We start from the raw sequence: 18261 nt of genomic DNA on the forward strand, positions 1-18261 counted from the left end.
AGACATGTATCATATGACCTCACTGATATGAGGAATTCTTAATCTCAGGAAACAAACTGAGGGTTGCTGGAGTGGTGGGGGATGGGTGGGATGGGGCGGCTGGGTGATAGACATTCAGGAGCGTATGTGCTATGGTGAGCGCTGTGAATTGTGCAAGACTGTTGAATCACAGATCTGTACCTCTGAAACAAATGATACATTATATGTTAAAAAAAAGAAGAAGAAGAAGAAGATAGCAGGAAGGGAAGAATGAAGGGGGGGGAATATGAGGGGGAGATGAACCAGGAGAGACGATGGACTCTGAAAAACAAACTGAGGGTTCTAGAGGGGAGGGGGGTGGGAGGATGGGTTAGCCTGGTGATGGGTATTAAAGAGGGCACGTTCTGCATGGAGCACTGTGTGTTGTACGTGAATAATGAATCATGGAACACTGCATCAAAAACTAATGATGTAATGTATGGTGATATAACATAATAATAAAAAAATAAAAAAATTTGTAATAAAATAAAAAATGACTTAAAGAAAAAAAAAGAAAATTCTGATATTATAACCAATCCCTGTGAAAAATAAACCATCAGTGCTTTCTCACTATATAAGGCTGCTTTATAACTATAGACTCCTGAGCCTCATTCTATGCTTCAGTTTGAGTGCTCCCAGTTTGCAAACTGTCTTTTTGGTGTATGCACAATAAACTTTGACTGATTAAAAAAAAAAAAAAAAGAATATTCAAAAACAAACAAACAAAATGGCTCCCAGAGAAGACTGTTTAAAAATTCTTAATAGAAAAACTATAAAGTGTACCTGGGTGGCTCAGTCAGTTAAGGTCTGCCTTAGGTTTGGGTTATGGTCCCAGGGTCCTGTGATTGAGCCCCGCATTGGGTTCCCTGCTCAGTGGGGAGTCTACTTCTCTCTCTCACTCTCCCTCTGTGTTTATGCCCTCTCTCTCTCTCTCTAGCTCTCACTCTCTCTCAAATAAATAAATAAAATCTTAAAAAAAGAAAAAACTATAAAGTAGAAACTTATGTTTAGAAGCAGATATAATAAAAGGCTGCTTAATCATTACTAATTGTTTGAAAGAATTCCATAAAAGCAAGAGATTTACAAGTATATTTCATATTTTATTTAAAAGTAAATGATTTCCTTTCTGTGTGATTTTTCACCAAAATTGAGTGTTCAAAAATATTGTCACTTAAAGTTAATTGTTTTGTTTAATTAAATTTGAAATTACTTGGAAAATGTACTATTTGTTAAAATATCATTGCTTTTAAATTTTACAACGTTAGGCAGGAAAAGAGATCAAGGTGTTTTTCTTCTCCTCTGGGCAATGAGTATCTCTAGCATAGGAACTCTGACCTATTGATGTTCTCTGGCACCTACCAAACATAGTACTTGACATAAAATACACTTCAAGGAAAGTTTGCGGAACTAAAGATGGGTGGTAAAAGTGAGTTTGGTGAAAGAAATTTCAGCGTTAGATTGTAGAATTCATGTATATTAGACAATATCATTCTAAACATGTGTCATAAGTTGAATACTTGATAGTCTCAGGACATGTGTGAACAGTTGAATACTCCAAAATGAGCCTCTGATACTATGCCCAAAAAAAGGGGGAAAAGCAAAAAAAAAAAAAAAATGATGTTAGATTTTTACAAGACAAAAAAGTAGAAATGAAAGAAAGAAGGTCACTGAAATTCATTTTTAATACATTTTTAACAAAACAGATGTAAAATACTATTGACTTACCTTCTAAAAACCTTCAGAAAAGAAAAAAAAAAAACCCTAAGCTCTTTTAAAACTTGAAACTTAGTGTTTGGCTGTCAAAATGAATATATCTTAGACCCACATTAGACATTTTCTTTCATTTTATGAAACAAGATTCCAAGAATTTCCTCACACAGAGAATGAATTTTACACTAAGACTCCTCAAAGGTCTAGCACATATAGTTGGGGAAGTAGTTATATAAAAATGTGAATATGCCCTAATGTGAAGTCCTTTTTTTTATGCACATCTAATGCCTCTGAGTAACTAGTATTTTGGAGACAGCCTAATTCCCTAAAGTCACATCCTATCAATCTTTGCTGTAATTAGTCATAAACCTTTAGTTCTCAGTTATCCCTTTTAATGGAAGAAATTATTAGCACAGACATCCAAAACAAAAAGGCAATTCAAAATTCTTTATGATTTATCTTTATAATACATCATATTTAAAGTAAATTATTTACTTTTCTAATTACATTTTATCCATCAAATATGTAAATTGTGCTAAAATATTTGTCACTACACAGATGTAAGTAGCCAATATTTATAGTTCATGGATTATCTAACCAACCAGAGAGATTTGGAAACAGGCATATGAGGTATCCTCCCCCTCTATTCCTAATATAAACATCATTCTATAAATACACTGATTTTGAGTCAGATAATCCTGGGTTCAAATTCCAGCTCTGCTACTCAATTATTATGTAACCTTGGAAAAATTACTTAAAATATCTGAGCATCAGTTTCCTCCTCTGTAAAATGCCATTGAGGACACCTAGCTCATAAAGATGGTATAAGGATAAAATGAGATGTATGTGAAGTGTCTAGCTCAGTGCTTGGCTCATTGCAGGCATTCATTCTCCTTTCCTGCTTTTCTCCTCTCCACTTTTTGCCTAATACCTAGGACCGACACCACAGTTAAGTGATATTAATATAAAATTTCTGTTGGAGATGTAGTAAAATAGGATGGGCTTAGTGGAAATAAGAATGCTTCAAATCTCACAGCAGAGGCAGATTCCATTGCTCCTCCCTAAAGCAGGGTGGTTCAACCAAAACAAATGAGGACATTTCTCTAACCAGCATTCTCTACTCCCTCAACATACTAGTGAATACGGATTAATGATTTTTCTCTCAACATGAACATCACCAGATTTTTACTTTTTAGTATAAATACATTATTTTCTTTCATATCTGAAAATTGTCAACTCCACTATAAAGAAATGCTAGTGCTAAGGAATGATCTTTTGTATTAATAAGAGAGAGTAATTAGTAAATAAAAATATGCCCTATTTTCAATTCATCCAATATACAAAATAATATAAAAATTGTCTTCCACAGGAGGATTCCTTGTTTTATGGAAATATTTGTCATAAGGTACTTTTAAATATCAAGTTCTCCACTGTACTGGTTTCGAATAATTTTTAAATGTAAAGAGAATGTATGCTAATTATTTGGAAAGTGAAGAAAGGAGAAAAATATTCACGTTTAGCTATGGTTAAGCTCAGTCTCCTAACATAATTAGAATATTAATTATACAGTAAAAACAACTATGTACCTCATTATAATGTATCTTTATACCAACTCATTTTTTATTTTTTGAAAATTTCTTTAAAAAATGTATTTATTTATTTGACAGAGAGAGCGCGCACAAGCAGGGAGAGCTGCAGGCAGAGGGAAGAGGGGGAAGCAGGCTCTCCACTGAGCAAGGAGCCTGATGTGGGGCTCAATCCCAGGACCCTGGGATCATGACCTGAGCTGGAGGCAGATGCTTAACTGAATGAGCAACCCAGGCACCCTTACAAACTCATTTTTTAATGAAAGCACTAGTTCATTCAGTGAATAAACCATTTTTTTTGACCCTATGGACGTTTAACTTGTTTTCAAAGTTTCAAGATTATATAACACACTGAAACATACTTTTATCCATAAAGTTCATTCAGTATTGAATTATTTTGGTTGACCATACTGTTAGACATTTAACTTGCTTCTAAAGTTTTAGGATTGCAAATAATATTTTGATATATGTTTTTATCCATAAAGCTTTTTCCATGCATAGAATTGTTTCATTAGACTACAATACCCAATGTAAAATTACTGGGTGAAGGTCCTTGATACCTATTTGCCATTTCGGTTTTCAAAAGGGAACACTAACTCATACTACCACCAGTACTATGTGAGAGCATCTATTTCGATGCATCCTTCTTAGCATTGAGTGTTATCATCTTGTTTTATCTTTGCTAATTTCACAGATGAAAATTGAATCTCATTTTATCACATGTCTTTATTTTCAGTGCATTTTTCCAATGTGGGTTAACTAGTTGCATTTCTTATTTTGTATTCACCAGTTCTTCCTGGAAAGCTTATTGTCCTGTTAAATTAAAGGGGAAAAAAAAAAACTCTGAAAGCTTAGCTGAAGAATAGAAAAATCATTCTGTTATCAAATTTATCACTTTTCATCTTGGCAAAAACCTATTAAGTACTAACATTCAAAATCTCCTTATCACCAAATAAAAGGCACAGCATAGGGAATATAGTCAGTGATATTGTAATAGTGTTGCATGGTGACAGATGATAGCTACACTTGTGAGCTTAACATAACTTATAGAGAAGTTGAATCACTATATTGTATACCTGAAACTAATGTAACATTGCATGTCAACTATACTCAAGTAAAATAAATGAGACAAAACAAAACGAAATCTCCCTATCACCAATCTACCCTTCAACTCCACTGTCAATTCCAAATCTCTTATTATCCCAGTCTATCCACTCTCTCTTTGATAACATCTATTGTTCTTTTACTTTATTCCTACTCCTAGGCTTAAACAAGGATGGGAAAAAAAAAAAACAAAACACTATAACCAAGCTGACTGGCTCCACTATGAACTCATCAACTCTAACTTTAGCTGGACCTTCTATTTTGCCCATACTTCCATTCTCATTCTTAACCTACTGTTTAGCATATTTTCAACAACTGAATCCATTCAATTTCCTTAAAGTTCTAATATCTTAAATTTCCCATCACTCCTAGCATATGACCTTACACTAAAGATATGGCATTTTCAAATGTGACCTTCTCTAACCTCCCCACATATTAAAATTTCTGTTTTTATCCTTCTCTCCTCATTCTCTCCAGTCTCAGAAAAACCTGCATGTCTTCTTCTTTCCAAGACTAACTCCTCCCTTCAATCACTCACTTTTTTTTCCTCCATGGCATTTGTTTTATTTCACAGTCACTCAGGTTAGAAGCCCTAGAGATAGCTTCTTTACGTCCACAAACATCTCATAAGTTGCTATGTCTTATCATACATGAGTTTTCTAGATCTCCTAAATTCATCTTTTCCTTTCCATGGTTGCTGTCCCACTTTAGGCCCTCTCCATTACTTTTCTGGACTCTTAAGGTACCCTCTAACGGGTTGGCTTATCTCTAATATCTCATTTCTCCAATGTTTTACAATCCATACTACTGCCAATTTTCTTAAGACATAGATCAAACCACATCTTAAAAATGCAGAGATAATCTTATAATTGTATTCCCCCATTTCCTATCGTGGCTTTTGGATACCTAGAGGATAAAGCTGAAAGTACCTAATACAGCATTCATAATTTAGTCCAAACTTACCTAGCCAATCTCACATCCTCTATTTAATATACCCTATTCTGGAGACATGCTGCACTACATTCTGCTCCCTGAACATACCATCATGTGAAGCTACATCCCAATGCAGTGGTTTCTGTTGCTGCCTCTGTGAAAGACATCTTAGTGTCATTTCAGTATTTTTGAATCCCTAACAGCTCAAATGTCATTTCCTCTGTGAAACTTTTCCCAAATTCCTTATAATAATTTATTATTATTTCCTTTGGACACCTACAGCACTTTATTCGGGACATACAGAATTTACCATAATATGTGTTGGATTATAATTATCTGTAGACATATTTGAGGTAGAATTATTGTATACTTTTCCTTCACTAGGTTAAAAACACTTTGAAGGTAGTGACTATGCTTCATTCTCCGTATTTGTCCCACCATTAATGTCAAGTTAGTGCTTGACAATCAATACTTGCTGAATGAATAAGTGAATGAATAACTCCTAATTTTAACTGAAGGAGAGGGAGTAATCAGTCACAGAAAATAGATTATCCTTCCTTTCATACTTCCTCTTATATGCACTGAAATCAATGACTTAACTTGGGTTTTCCTAACTTGATAAAACAAAAATGTTTTACCTAACATATCTTATAACTCAAATTAGACAAAGCCTAAAATAAGACATTTTATCCATGGGAAAAGAAATTCCAGCAAGGAAGCAGAATTACACAGTGACTCAGAAAACAATGCTAGTAAATGTTCTCTGCTGAAAACATGAGCAATAACAGACTCTCAAAATTGGAGAAGGAGCTGGAGTTCAAAGAATCTTTTTAACATAAAATTAGTTGCTAAGAGCAAAAGATAAAATGATAGAACAGGGACATACATTCTGATAAGCCAGCCTGTGTAGAAAAGATCTATGGTAAAAGGCAAAGATACATTTAATGCCCACAGCTTTGAGATATTTTATTAAATAGGCAATTTAATTTTTGATTCTTTTCTTTATATGGTCTCCCCTGGAAACACTTCCACTTGAAAAATTAATTTGTTGTTGGCAGGGAGAAAGCCCCAAATTTAGCCAGCAATTTAGTGACCAATTTTGAAACTCAAATGCTTTTAGTTAAAGCATTTGCTTTCACACAAGGACAATAGATGCTGCCAAGAAGATTACTATGAACTAAGATGAGTTCTGTTGCTGTAAAACCATGCATGACAGCTGAAATAATGGAGTCTTTAAAATTGGTAACCACTTATTTATGAAGGGGTCAATGAGAAATTTGCTGCTTTGGGTAACTTGATGGGAAAGTCACTCCACCTACCTCCTACTCACATACTTTATGTATTTGATTATGCACATCTGTCTGCCCTACCTGGGATTAAGTGCATGCAGAGAAGGAGGATTTCCTTTCAGCTATATTACACTGCCTCTAGCTTAACCTGAATACTTAATAAATGTAGAAATCTCACTGACTAAAAAAACCCAGCGCAATAAAATGGCTTATAAAGCAGGAAAAAAAAAAAGGAATCATACCTTTGAACCAGGTGGGGCTGTCAAGCCTAAAAAGGCATAAACTGCATTATTCTCTCTGGCTTCAAAGAAGGCGTCATAGTCCTTAATGAAAAGAAGGCAATAAGAATTAGCAATATGCAAACAGCAAAGGAAATAAAAGAGTAAATTTATTCAAAATGAACTCATTGGTCAACTTTTTCGGGGTCATACAGGCTATCTAACTTCCAAAATGCTAGAAACTTGGAAAGAGTAGTAAAGAGGCAAGACATATTAGATCCCATTTAATGCGGGTTAGAATATATGCTGTTCTGTGAGGCAGAAACTGCAAAATGACTTATTCCATATCACATAGCATTTAAATCTGTCTGAGGCCAAGTAGCTTTCTCCACAGCCCAAAGCAACCAACTATTTGCCAGTAAGAGGTTGGTTATTTTTGGTAGGAGATTGTTGTTCCTGTTTCCCATTATTTCTCTTTCATTATTGATTAAGGTAGAGATATTCTCAGAACCTACAGCACACCAGATATTAGCTAGGCCATGAGAGTAATAAATCTGTACTGTTTTTGGAGGAAGGGAATGAGATTTTCATGAAATATGATCAGAAGAACAAACAAACCACTAAGATGTTTCAATTCAGGGATCCAAGAAAAACCTCACATGACTAAATTTGGTTAGGCTTCCCACTGTCATCCTCTAAGTCACCAAGCATACTTTAGAAGTAACAAATAGAATTGCCTAAATTTAACTATGACATATAATCAATAGCAAATGTACTTAGAAAACACAGCCATTCGCCTGGGTGCTCAGTTGGTTAAGCATCTGCCTTCAGCTCAGGTCATGATCCCAGGGTCCTGGGTTCGAGCCCCATGTCGGGCTCCCAGCTCGGTGGGGAGCCTGCTTCTCCCTCTCCCTCTGCCTGCTGCTCTGCCTACTTGTGCTCTCTCTCTATCTCTCTGTCAAATAAATAAATAAAATCTAAAAAAAGAAAAGAAAAGAAAAGAAAACATAGCCATTGCCTATACTTTGTTTAATTTAAAACACACAGAAACAAGTTTGGCATTTTGGCTGATTTACTGGAGGTGAAAAGCACTCATAATTTGCTGGTTTCTCTAGAGATCGTCTCACCAATAGATTTTTATCAATTACAGGGTTAAGTCCTGGCACTTGGAGGATCTAGAAATATAAAGTTTAGGTATATGTATGATTTCTGGTACTTGGAGGATTTCTCAAGCCATTGATGACCCTAAATTGGAACCTCACCCCAAGAAACATCAGTTTCTCTTTTATTTAGGGATTCTTTTAGCACAGTCAGAATTGTTTGGCACCACTTGAATCTCCCCAAGGATTGACTCAAAGCATCTTAGTGTGTTCCCTACATGTTGGCAAAGGAATAAACCCTAGATTGCGGGCATTTATGAACAGCCTTCTATGAGCTTATTCCTCAAAAGTGAAACTAATCGGATCTTGATAACAATTTCATACCAAGACACATGAGACCTATAAACTACTCAAAGTAAACAAACAATATACATCATTTCTACACTCAACCACTTGGAAGTAATCTCAAAATGCTAGTTGAAAGAGTTCAACAGTCACAGAAGAGGTATTTCTTACCTCTTGTTCAAAGTAACAAAAATAACTCTTTAAATTCATGTGAAAGAAAGCAGGTTTCAACTACATTGAAATCTGATCATAAAATGCTACTCTACTGATCATAAAATGTAACTCTAGTTGTCTATTTCAAGTGTTTTGGGATCAAAGTACATTATCACTTTTTGGCCCTGGACTTAGAAAATACAAACAGGTTTGTAACTCTGAGACAAAAGAACATCATCAGTTTCTTAATTAAGCCAGATTAATTAACTTAATGAGCAAATATGTATTGAGCACCTACTACATACCAATCTTTTTTGGTGCTAAGAATACAAGAGTAAACAAAACATTAAAATCTTCATATCTATACATGGCTCAATCCTAGGGAATGCAAATTTAAAATATTTACAAAGAGTAAACAAAATAGGTTGTGACATAGTCTGCTTCTTCTATAGGAATTCACTTGAGGAAAAAATAAAGATATTTTGTTTACACCTCTGGGATTCCAATAACATTAATCCAGAATGTATTCTACCATATATTGGTATCATATTAATTATTAATTCATGAAAATGCTCTAGTTCTTCATATATATAGCATAAGCTCTTTTGGAACGAAGATTATCCTTATAAATGTTGTATCTACTATAACAGAGCCTCATCTATGTAGTGGTCACATTCCAGTCTAGAAATAAGGACGTAAGTCATAGTTCAGTGGTTCTCAACAGGATGTAATTCCCCACCCTACCCCCTGGGACATCTGGCAAAGTCTGGAGATATTTTTGGTTTTTCACAATTGGGAGGGTGCTACTGGCGCTCACAGACAGAAGCCAGGGATGCTGCTAAACATCCTACAATGCACAGGGCAGCCCCCAACAACAAAGAATTGTCCAACCCAATATGTCAGTTGTGCCAAGATTGAGAAACTTTGAGATATTTTAAACAAGAGAATTTAATATGAAGAATTTATTTACAAAGGAACTGATGAAAGGCAAACAGGAAATGGCAAGGCAACCCAAAGATTAGCAATAGCAAGGAGCTGCTACCACAGCTATAGGGCTAAAGGAAAAAGTGCAGAAGATGATATTACAGAACCCAGGAGCTGGGATACTTGGTACCACAAAAGAGACACAGCCACTGTCAATGGACACCTCCAGAAGCAGGAAGGAGGAGAATACCTTGGCTTTTCCTCTCCTCTATCCTCCACTCTTCCAACCAGTTCTATTATTGGTCAAACCTAATAGGTAGCCAGTAGGCAATAGAGACTGGGAAATGTAATTTACTGAGGTCAGCCCCAACCCCTGCCAAAATACAGAATGTAGGAAGAAAAGAATAAGATGGGATCTTTGTATAAATAGGAAAATGAAATATATGGTGGTTTAACAGAAAAAGTAAGAGCTTTAGAATAAAACAGATTTAGCAAGTCAGTTAACCTTTTTCTAGGCCTCAATTTCTTCATCCATAATACAGGAATAACAATACTTACCTCATGGGATTAGTATGAGAACTAATATAATACACATAAAACATGTAGTACAATAATTGACATATCATATGTTTTCTATGAATGTTTACTATATACCCTTCTCCCTAAGAGTCTGTATAGGGACAAATCTTAATTTTTATTGTTATTAAACTCCTTAGTGCTTGGTACACAGCAGGTATTCAATAAAAATTGGATTCTTTTTCCATTAACAAATATTTGTTTAGTTAATTCTCACCTCCTGCCCCCTCCTTTCCAGCTCCCTATTTCTCAGTGATACCTGATTTCTAGAACTTTTTCCATTCCCTTACAGTGTGTCTTCTGAAGGAGAAATAAACCAGGTCAATGGGGTGTCTGAAATGTTACCCTTATAACCTAAAATGTGTTTGTTTTTAAAGCCAGATGAATTAAAATTTCTGCTTCAAAAGAAAGTTAAGACAATATATGTTGGCTTATATTGGGCTGGATGGCCTCTGAGGCTTCTTCCAGCTCCTGGGATACAGCATTTGCAGAAATTTCAATTACAGAGGCATGGAGGTTTCATCATCTAAATGAATAGCCTAATTGCCTTTTCCTTATCTGCAGAGTACGTCATTACACATTGGTCCTGTTAGCAACAACAGATGAAATCTTCAGGACCCTCCTCAGAATTGAAAAATTCAGTTCACAGAGAAAATATTTTGTGCCAATAAAATTCTCAATTTTTCCATGCTCCCTCCCCTAAATTTTCAGAATTGGCACACAAAAAAAGATTTCCACCAAAACGTGTCCTCTTACTTCCATATAAACCTATGAACTAGAAGATTTGGATTGCTGGCTCTAATACATTTGTTCCTCAGTCATGCTAATTCTGAGGACATGGCAGTGCAAACAGTTCTTTACTGGAAATTCGTATAACCCTCACATATGCTTTCTGTATTGTCTCAGCACGTAGATATGGATTCATAATCACACTCCAATAGTTTCAGGTGTCTGTGATTCTTTCCACACCTCATTCCCAACCAGCTCCTTAAGAGAAAAAAACTTTTATTTATACTTGTACTTGCCATGGTATCTAGAAAGGCCATAGGCTGCAAATGTTAAATATACAGTGACAGAAGATTAAAGGAAACTACCCTATGGTTTAAATAAAGACTAAAGATGGCATACTTGAAAGCACCGGTCACAAAGCAAAAGCCCATTTTTGTTTCCCTTGTTGCTTACATGAGTTCAATTAGGTAACTTAACATTTTCTAAAAATTCATTAATAATGCCAAAATAAATGTATTACTGGTTTCAAGTAGGAAATAAGATATTACTCTTTTTAACTATTTTTAATCCAAATAAGCAGTTGACCTCTCAGAAGCTTCTTCATGGACATAGCAGAAACACCACAATTGCTCTAGATAGAATTAAGATGAAGAAATGGAAAGGCAGGGTGCCTGGCTGGCTTAGTTGATAAAGCATGCAACTCTTGATCTTGGGGTTGTGAATTCGATTCACAGACTGGGTGTAGACATTACTTAAAAATAAAATCATAAAAAAAAGAAGAAATGGAAAGGTAGCTATCTGTTCAAGGTCTGTATTTATGCATTTACAGGAAATTTGGCAGGGGAATGACTCATCCATTTGCTTTCTAGTAGAAATATCTCAGCTGCCTAGGATGGATGAAGAGATGAATAGGAGAAATGGCTGTATGCAAATTTGGGGGTGGGATGAAAGGGATAGGATGGATTTGAGGTGATCCATTTGATAAAACAAGAGTTTAAATTGGTTTCTTACCCCACGATACTGGCTTTCATTGAAAATCTGAGGTGGCAGCGGGTATCCTGTGGCTGGTCGACTGTTTTCAGGTACATTTTCTCTCATCCACTTCCGATTCTCTTCATTGGCTGCAATGTCTTTTTCTTCAAATCCTATTTTGTTAGCTTCTAAAAAACCAAGCACGTCTTGCTGTTTCTTCTTGATCTAGAACCCAAAGGACAAAGAAACTATGTTGTTGAACAAACAGATTTTGTTGTTTTTATTTTTCAAATGAAACTAAAGTCAGTGTTTGTGAACTAGCAGAAATGAATTCAGACAGGGATCAAGAGTTGTGGTTTCACAGAAGATATGTAGTTTTTCCACTTTATTATTTTGCTGTTAATGATGTCTCATAAGTAGATTGAATAGCTCTCAGTCTACAGATCCTTTTATCAACCTGACTACTTTTTTCTTTTTCCTTGAAAACTCCATATCTAATGATATAGAAGTAAGGCTAGCTAATGCATATCAATAACCTAAAAGACAGTTAAATCAAAACTGAGTAGTGGGAAGCTGTGCTTTCTGATTATCTATATGCCTCTCTTAGTTTCAGCCCTTGTAGAAAATCTTTCCAAATGATTCAAGTCTGTAAGGTGTTTTTATTTATTTTTTTGCCTTAAATTGTATCCTTCATTTTTTTTATTTTTACATTTTTTAAATTTTATTTTATTATGTTAATCACCATACATTACATCATTAGTTTTTGATGTCATGTTCCATGATTCATTGTTTGCGTATAACACCCAGTGCTCCATGCAGTACATGCCCTCTTTAATACCCATCACCAGGCTAACCCATCCCCCACCCCCCTCCCCTCTAGAACCCTCAGTTTTTTTCTCAGAGTCCATAGTCTCTCAGAGTCCATAGTCTCATAGTCCAATCGTCTCCCCCTCCAATTTCCCCCCCTTCATTTTTCCCTTCCTGCTATCTTCTTCTTCTTTTTTTTTTTTTTTTTTTTAACACATAATGTATTATTTGTTTCAGAGGTACAGGTCTGTGATTCAATTTAAAAACTTCATAATTATTATAGCTTCTAAGTGCTTTTAGATCTACCTCATAGCAGAATAATTCTTAAGAAACATACCTATCATTTCTTCCAGTCCTTTTTTTATTTAACTTATTTTACTCCCAGTGTATTTAACATACAGTGTTATATTAGTTTTAGATGTAAAATATAGTGATTCAACAGTTCCTCATGGCACCCAGTGCTCATCACAAGTTCACTCTTTAATCCCCATCACCTATTTCACCCATCCCCCCACCCACCTCCCATATGGTAACCATCAGTTCTCTCTCTATAGTCAAGAGTCTGTTTCTTAGTTTGTCTCTCTTCCTTTTTCATTTGCTCAATTGTTTTGTTTATTAAATTCCACATATGATTGAAATCATATGGTATTTGTCTTTCTCTGACATATTTTGCTTAACATAATACTTTCTAGCTTCATCCACGTCCTTGCAAATAGCAAGGATTCTGTTCTTTTTTATAGCTGAATAATGTTCAATTTTGTATATATATCATATCTTATTTATCCTTTTATCTATCAGTGCACACTTGGGCTGCTTCCATAATTTGGCTATTGTATGTAATGCTGCAATAAACATGGGGGGTGCATGTATCCCTTTGAATTAGTGTTTTTGTATTTTGGAGTAAATACTCAGTAGTGCAATTACTGGATCATAAGGTAGTTCTATTTATAAATTTTTGAGGAAACTCCATCCTGTTTTCTGCAGTGGGTGCACGAATTTGCATTTCCACCAATATTACAAGAAGGTTTCCTTTTCTTCACATCCTTACCAACAGTCGTTTCTTGTGTTTTTCATTTTAGACAATCTGATAGGTGTGAGGTGATTTCTCAATGTGGTTTTAAATTGCATTTCTCGGGGTTTCTGGGTGACTCAGTCAGTTAAAACTCTGTCTTTAGCTTGGGTCATGATCTTGGGGTCCTGGGATCATGCCCCTCATCTGGCTCCCTGCTCAGCAGGGAGTCTGCTTCTCCTTCTCCCTCTACCCCTCCCCCCTACTTATGCACTCTTCTCTCTCTCTTTCTTTGTCGCTCTCTCTCTCTCAAATAAATAAATAAATTTTTTTAAAAAAATAAAATAAATTGCATTTTTCTGATGATGAGTAATGTGGAGCATTTTCTCATGGGTCTTTTGGCCATCTATATACCTTTTATTTTCTTTTATTTCAAATTTTAATTTAATTCTAGTTAGTTAACATATAGTGTAATGTTGCTTTCAGGAGTAGAATTTAGTGATTCAACACTTACATATAACACCCAGTGCTTATTATAACAAGTGCCATCCTTAATACCCATCACCCATTTAGCCCATCCCCCACCCACCTCCCTTCATCAACCATCAACAGTTTGTTCTCTATCGTTTAGAGTCTCTTATGGTTTGCTTCCCTCTCTCTTTTTTTTTCCCCCTTCACACATATCATTGAAATCATAATTGTCTTTCTCTGACTGACTTATTTTGCTTAACATGGTACAATCTAGATCCATCCACATCATTGCAAATGGCATGATCTCATTCCTTTTGATGGCTGAGTAAGATTCCATATATATATATACACACACACACACACATATACATATATATCACATCTTCCTTACCCATTCTTCAGTTGATGGACACTAGGGCTTTTTCCATATTTCAGCTAATATTGATAATGCTGCCATAAACATCAGGGTGCATGTACCCCTTCAAATCTGTATTTTTGTACCCTTTGGGTAAACACCTAGTAGTGCAATTGCTGGATCACAGGGTACTTCTATTTTTAACTTTTTGAGGAACCTCCATAATATTTACAAAATAACTGCACCAGTTTGCATTCCACCAACAGTGAAAGAGGGTTCCCCTTTCTCTGCATCCTCACCAACAGCTGTTGTTTCCTGTATTATTTACTTTAGCCATTCTGACAGAAGCGAGGTGATATCTCATCATAGTTTTGATTTGTATTTCCCTGATGATGAGTGGTGTTGAGCATCATTTCATGTGTCTGTTAGCCATCTGGATGTTTTCATTGGAAAAATTACTTTTCATGTCTTCTGCCCATTTTAAAAATAGATTAATTATTTTTTGGGTGTTGAGTTTGATAAGTTCTTTATAGATTTTGGATACTAACCCTTTATCAGATATGTCACTTGCAAATATCTTCTCCCATTTGGTAAGCTGCCTTTTAGTTTTGATTGTTTCCTTCACTGTGTAGAAGCTTTTTATCTTGATGAAGTCCCAAGAGTTCATTTTTGCTTTTGTTTCCCTTGCCTCCAGTGACATGTCTAGTAAGAAGTTGCTATGGCCAATGTCAAAGAAGATACTGCTTGTGTTCTCCTTTAGGATTTTGATGGTTTCCCATCTTTCATTTAGGTCTATCATTCTTTTTTTTTTTTTTTCTTTCAAGATTCTGTTTAAATTCAAGTTAGTTTAGGGGCACCTGAGTGGTGCAGTTGGTTAAGATCTGACTCTTGGTTTCAGCTCAGGTCATGATCTCAGGGTCATGACATCAAGCCCTGCATCAGGCTCTGCACTCAGCACAAAGTCTGCTTAAGACTCTCCCTCTCCCTTTGTTCTTCCCTACTGTGCACTCTCTATCTCACTCTCTCTCTGTAAGATAAATAAATCTTAAAAAAAATGAATACAAGTTAGTTCACATATAGTGTAGTATTAGTTTGAGGCGTAGAATTTAATGATTGATCAGTTGCATATAACACCAAGTGCCCATTACATCAAGCACCCTCCTTAATGCCCATTATCCAATTACCCCATCGCCCCACCAACCTCCCCTCCAGCAACCCTCAGTTTGTTCCCTATATTTAAGAGTCTCTTATGTTTTGCCTCCCTCTGTCTTTATCTTATTATCTTTTCCTTGCTTTTCCCTATATTTATCTCTTTTGTTTCTTAAATTCCACATATGGGTGAAATCATATGGTATTTGTCTCTCTGACTGATTTATTTCACGTAGCGTAATATGCTTTAGTTCCATCCATGTCATTGCAAATGGCAAGATTTCATTCTTTCTGATGGCTGAGTAATATTCCATTGTGTGTGTGTGTGTGTGTGTGTGTGTGTATCAGTTATTTATGCATTCATCAGTTGATGGACATCTGGGCATTTTCCATGTTTTGGCTATTGCAGATAGTGCTGCTATAAACATTGGGCTGCATGTGCCCCTTCAAATCACTGTTTTTGTATCCTTTGGATAAATACCTAGTAGTTCAACTGCTGGGTCATAGGGTAGTTCTATTTTTTAACTTTTTAAGGAACATCCATACTGTTTACCAGAGTGGCTGCACCCAGTTTGCCTTCCCACCAACAGTATAAGAGGGTTCCTTTCTCCACATACTTGCCAACATCTGTTGTTTCCTGAGTTGTTAATTTTAGTCATTCTGACCACTATGAGTGGTATCTCATTGTGATTTTGATTTGTATTTCTCTGATGATAAGTGATAATGAGCATTTTTTCGTCTGTCTGTTAGCCATTTGTATTTCTTCTTTGGAGAAACGTCTGTTCATATCTTCGGTCCATTTCTTAACTGATTTTTTTATTTTTTTTATTTTTGGGGTATTGAGTTTGTTAAGTTCTTTATGGATACTAGCCCTTCATCTGATATGTTATTTGCAAATATCTTCTCCCATTCCATGTGTTGCCTTTTAGTTATCTTGATTGTTTCCTTTCCTGAAAAGCAGTTTTCCATTTTGAATTTATTTTTGTGTATGGTGTAACAAAGTAGTACAGTTTCATTCTTCTGCATGTTGCTGTCCAATTTTCCCAACACCATTTGTTGAAGAGACTGTCTTCTTTCCATTGGATATTCTTTTCTGCTCTGTTGAAGATTAGTTGACCATATAGTTGTGGATCCATTTCTGGGTTTTTTACACTGTTCCATTGGTCTATGTGTCTGTTTTTGTGCCAGTACCATAATGCCTTGATGACTACAGCTTTGTAATATAGCTTAAAGTCCAGAATAATGATCCTTCCAGCTTTGCTTTTCTTCTCCAGGATTGCTTTGACTATTCAGTGTCTTTTGTGGTTCCATACAAATATTAAGATTGTTTGTTCTAGCTCTGTGAAAAATGTTGGTATTTTGATAGGGATAGCATTAAATGTGTAGATTGCTTTGTGTAAAGTAAACATTTTAACAATATTCTCCCAATCCAAGAGCTTGGAATATTTTTCCATTTCTTTGTGTCTTTCTCATTTTCTTTTATAAATGTACTATAGTTTTAATATTACACATCTTTTACCTCTTTGGTTAGGCTTATGCCTAGGTATCTTATTATTTTTGACCCAATTATAAATGGGATCAATTTCTTTTTCTGCTGCTTTGTTGTTGGTATATAGAAATGCAACAGATTTCTGTACATTGATTTTTTTATGCCACAACTTTACTGAATTCCTGTATCTTTTCTAGAAAGTTTTTGGTAGAGTCATTTGGGTTTTCTACAGAGAGTATCATGTCTTCTGTAAAAAGTGAAAGTTTGGCTTCATTCTTGCTGATTTGGATGCCATTTTCTTTTTATTGTCTGATTGCTGAAGCTAAGACTTCCAGTACTGTGTTAAATAGTAATGGTGAGAATGGACATCCCTATATCGTTTCTGACCAGAGGAAAACCTCTCAGTTTTCCCCCATTGAGGATGATATTAGCTGTGGGTCTTTTGTATATGGCCTTTATGATGTTGAGGGATGTTCCATCTATAACTACTTTTTTGAGGGTTTTTATCAAGAATGGATGCTGTATGTTGCCAAGTGTTTTTTCTGCATCTATTGAGAAGATCATATGGTTCTTATCCTTTCTTTTATTAATGTGGTGTATCATATTGATTAATTTGCAAATATTGAACCATCCTTGCAGCCCAGTAATAAATCTGACTTGATTATGGTGAATAATTCTTTTCATGTACTGTTAGATTCCATCTGCTCATATCGTAAGAACTTTTTGCATCCATGTTCATCAGGGGTATTGGTCTATAATTCTCCTTTTTAGTGGGGTCTTTGGTTTTGGAACCAAGGTATTGCTGGTTTTGTAGAATGAGTTTGGAAGTTTTCTATTTTTTGGAATAGTTTGAGAAGAATAGGTATTAATTCTTTTTTAAAATGTCTGGTAGAATTCCCCTGGGAAGCCATCTGACCCTGGACTTTTGTTTGCTGGGAGATTTTTGATTACTGATTCAATTTCTTTGCTGGTTATGGCTCTCTTCTAATTTTCTATTTCTTCCTGTTTCAGTTTTGGTAGTTTGTAGGTTTGTAGGGATTTGTCCATTTCTTCCAGGTTGCCCAGTTTGTTGGCATATTATTTTTCATAATATTCTCTTATAATTGTTTGTGTTTCTGTGGCTTTTGTTGAGATCTCTCCTCTTTCATTCATGATATTATTTATTTGGGTCCTTTCTATTTTCTTTTTGGTAAATCTGGCTAGGGGTTTATCAATTTTGTTAATTCTTTCAAAGAACCAGCTCTTGGTTCATTTGTTCTGTTCCACTGTTTTTTTTGTTTTTTTTTTTTTTAGTTTTATCATGTTATTTTAATCACCATACATT

At 35.3% G+C, this 18261-nt stretch overlaps 1 protein-coding gene across 1 annotated transcript in view; it reads right to left on the reverse strand.

The window, feature by feature from the left end:
* Positions 1-18261, reverse strand: part of SH3BGRL (SH3 domain binding glutamate rich protein like) — an 84571-nt gene that overhangs the window by 6524 nt on the left and 59786 nt on the right. The window contains exons 2-3 of the mRNA XM_032387853.1: positions 11697-11882; positions 6883-6963 (exon numbers count right to left, since the gene is read on the reverse strand). Of these exons, the coding sequence (XP_032243744.1) occupies positions 6883-6963; positions 11697-11882 (267 nt within the window). The remainder of the gene's footprint in view (positions 1-6882; positions 6964-11696; positions 11883-18261) is intronic.

This window comes from Phoca vitulina, unplaced genomic scaffold, assembly GCF_004348235.1.
Source record: "Phoca vitulina isolate PV1807 unplaced genomic scaffold, GSC_HSeal_1.0 scaffold51, whole genome shotgun sequence".
Taxonomy (NCBI): Eukaryota; Metazoa; Chordata; class Mammalia; order Carnivora; family Phocidae; genus Phoca; species Phoca vitulina.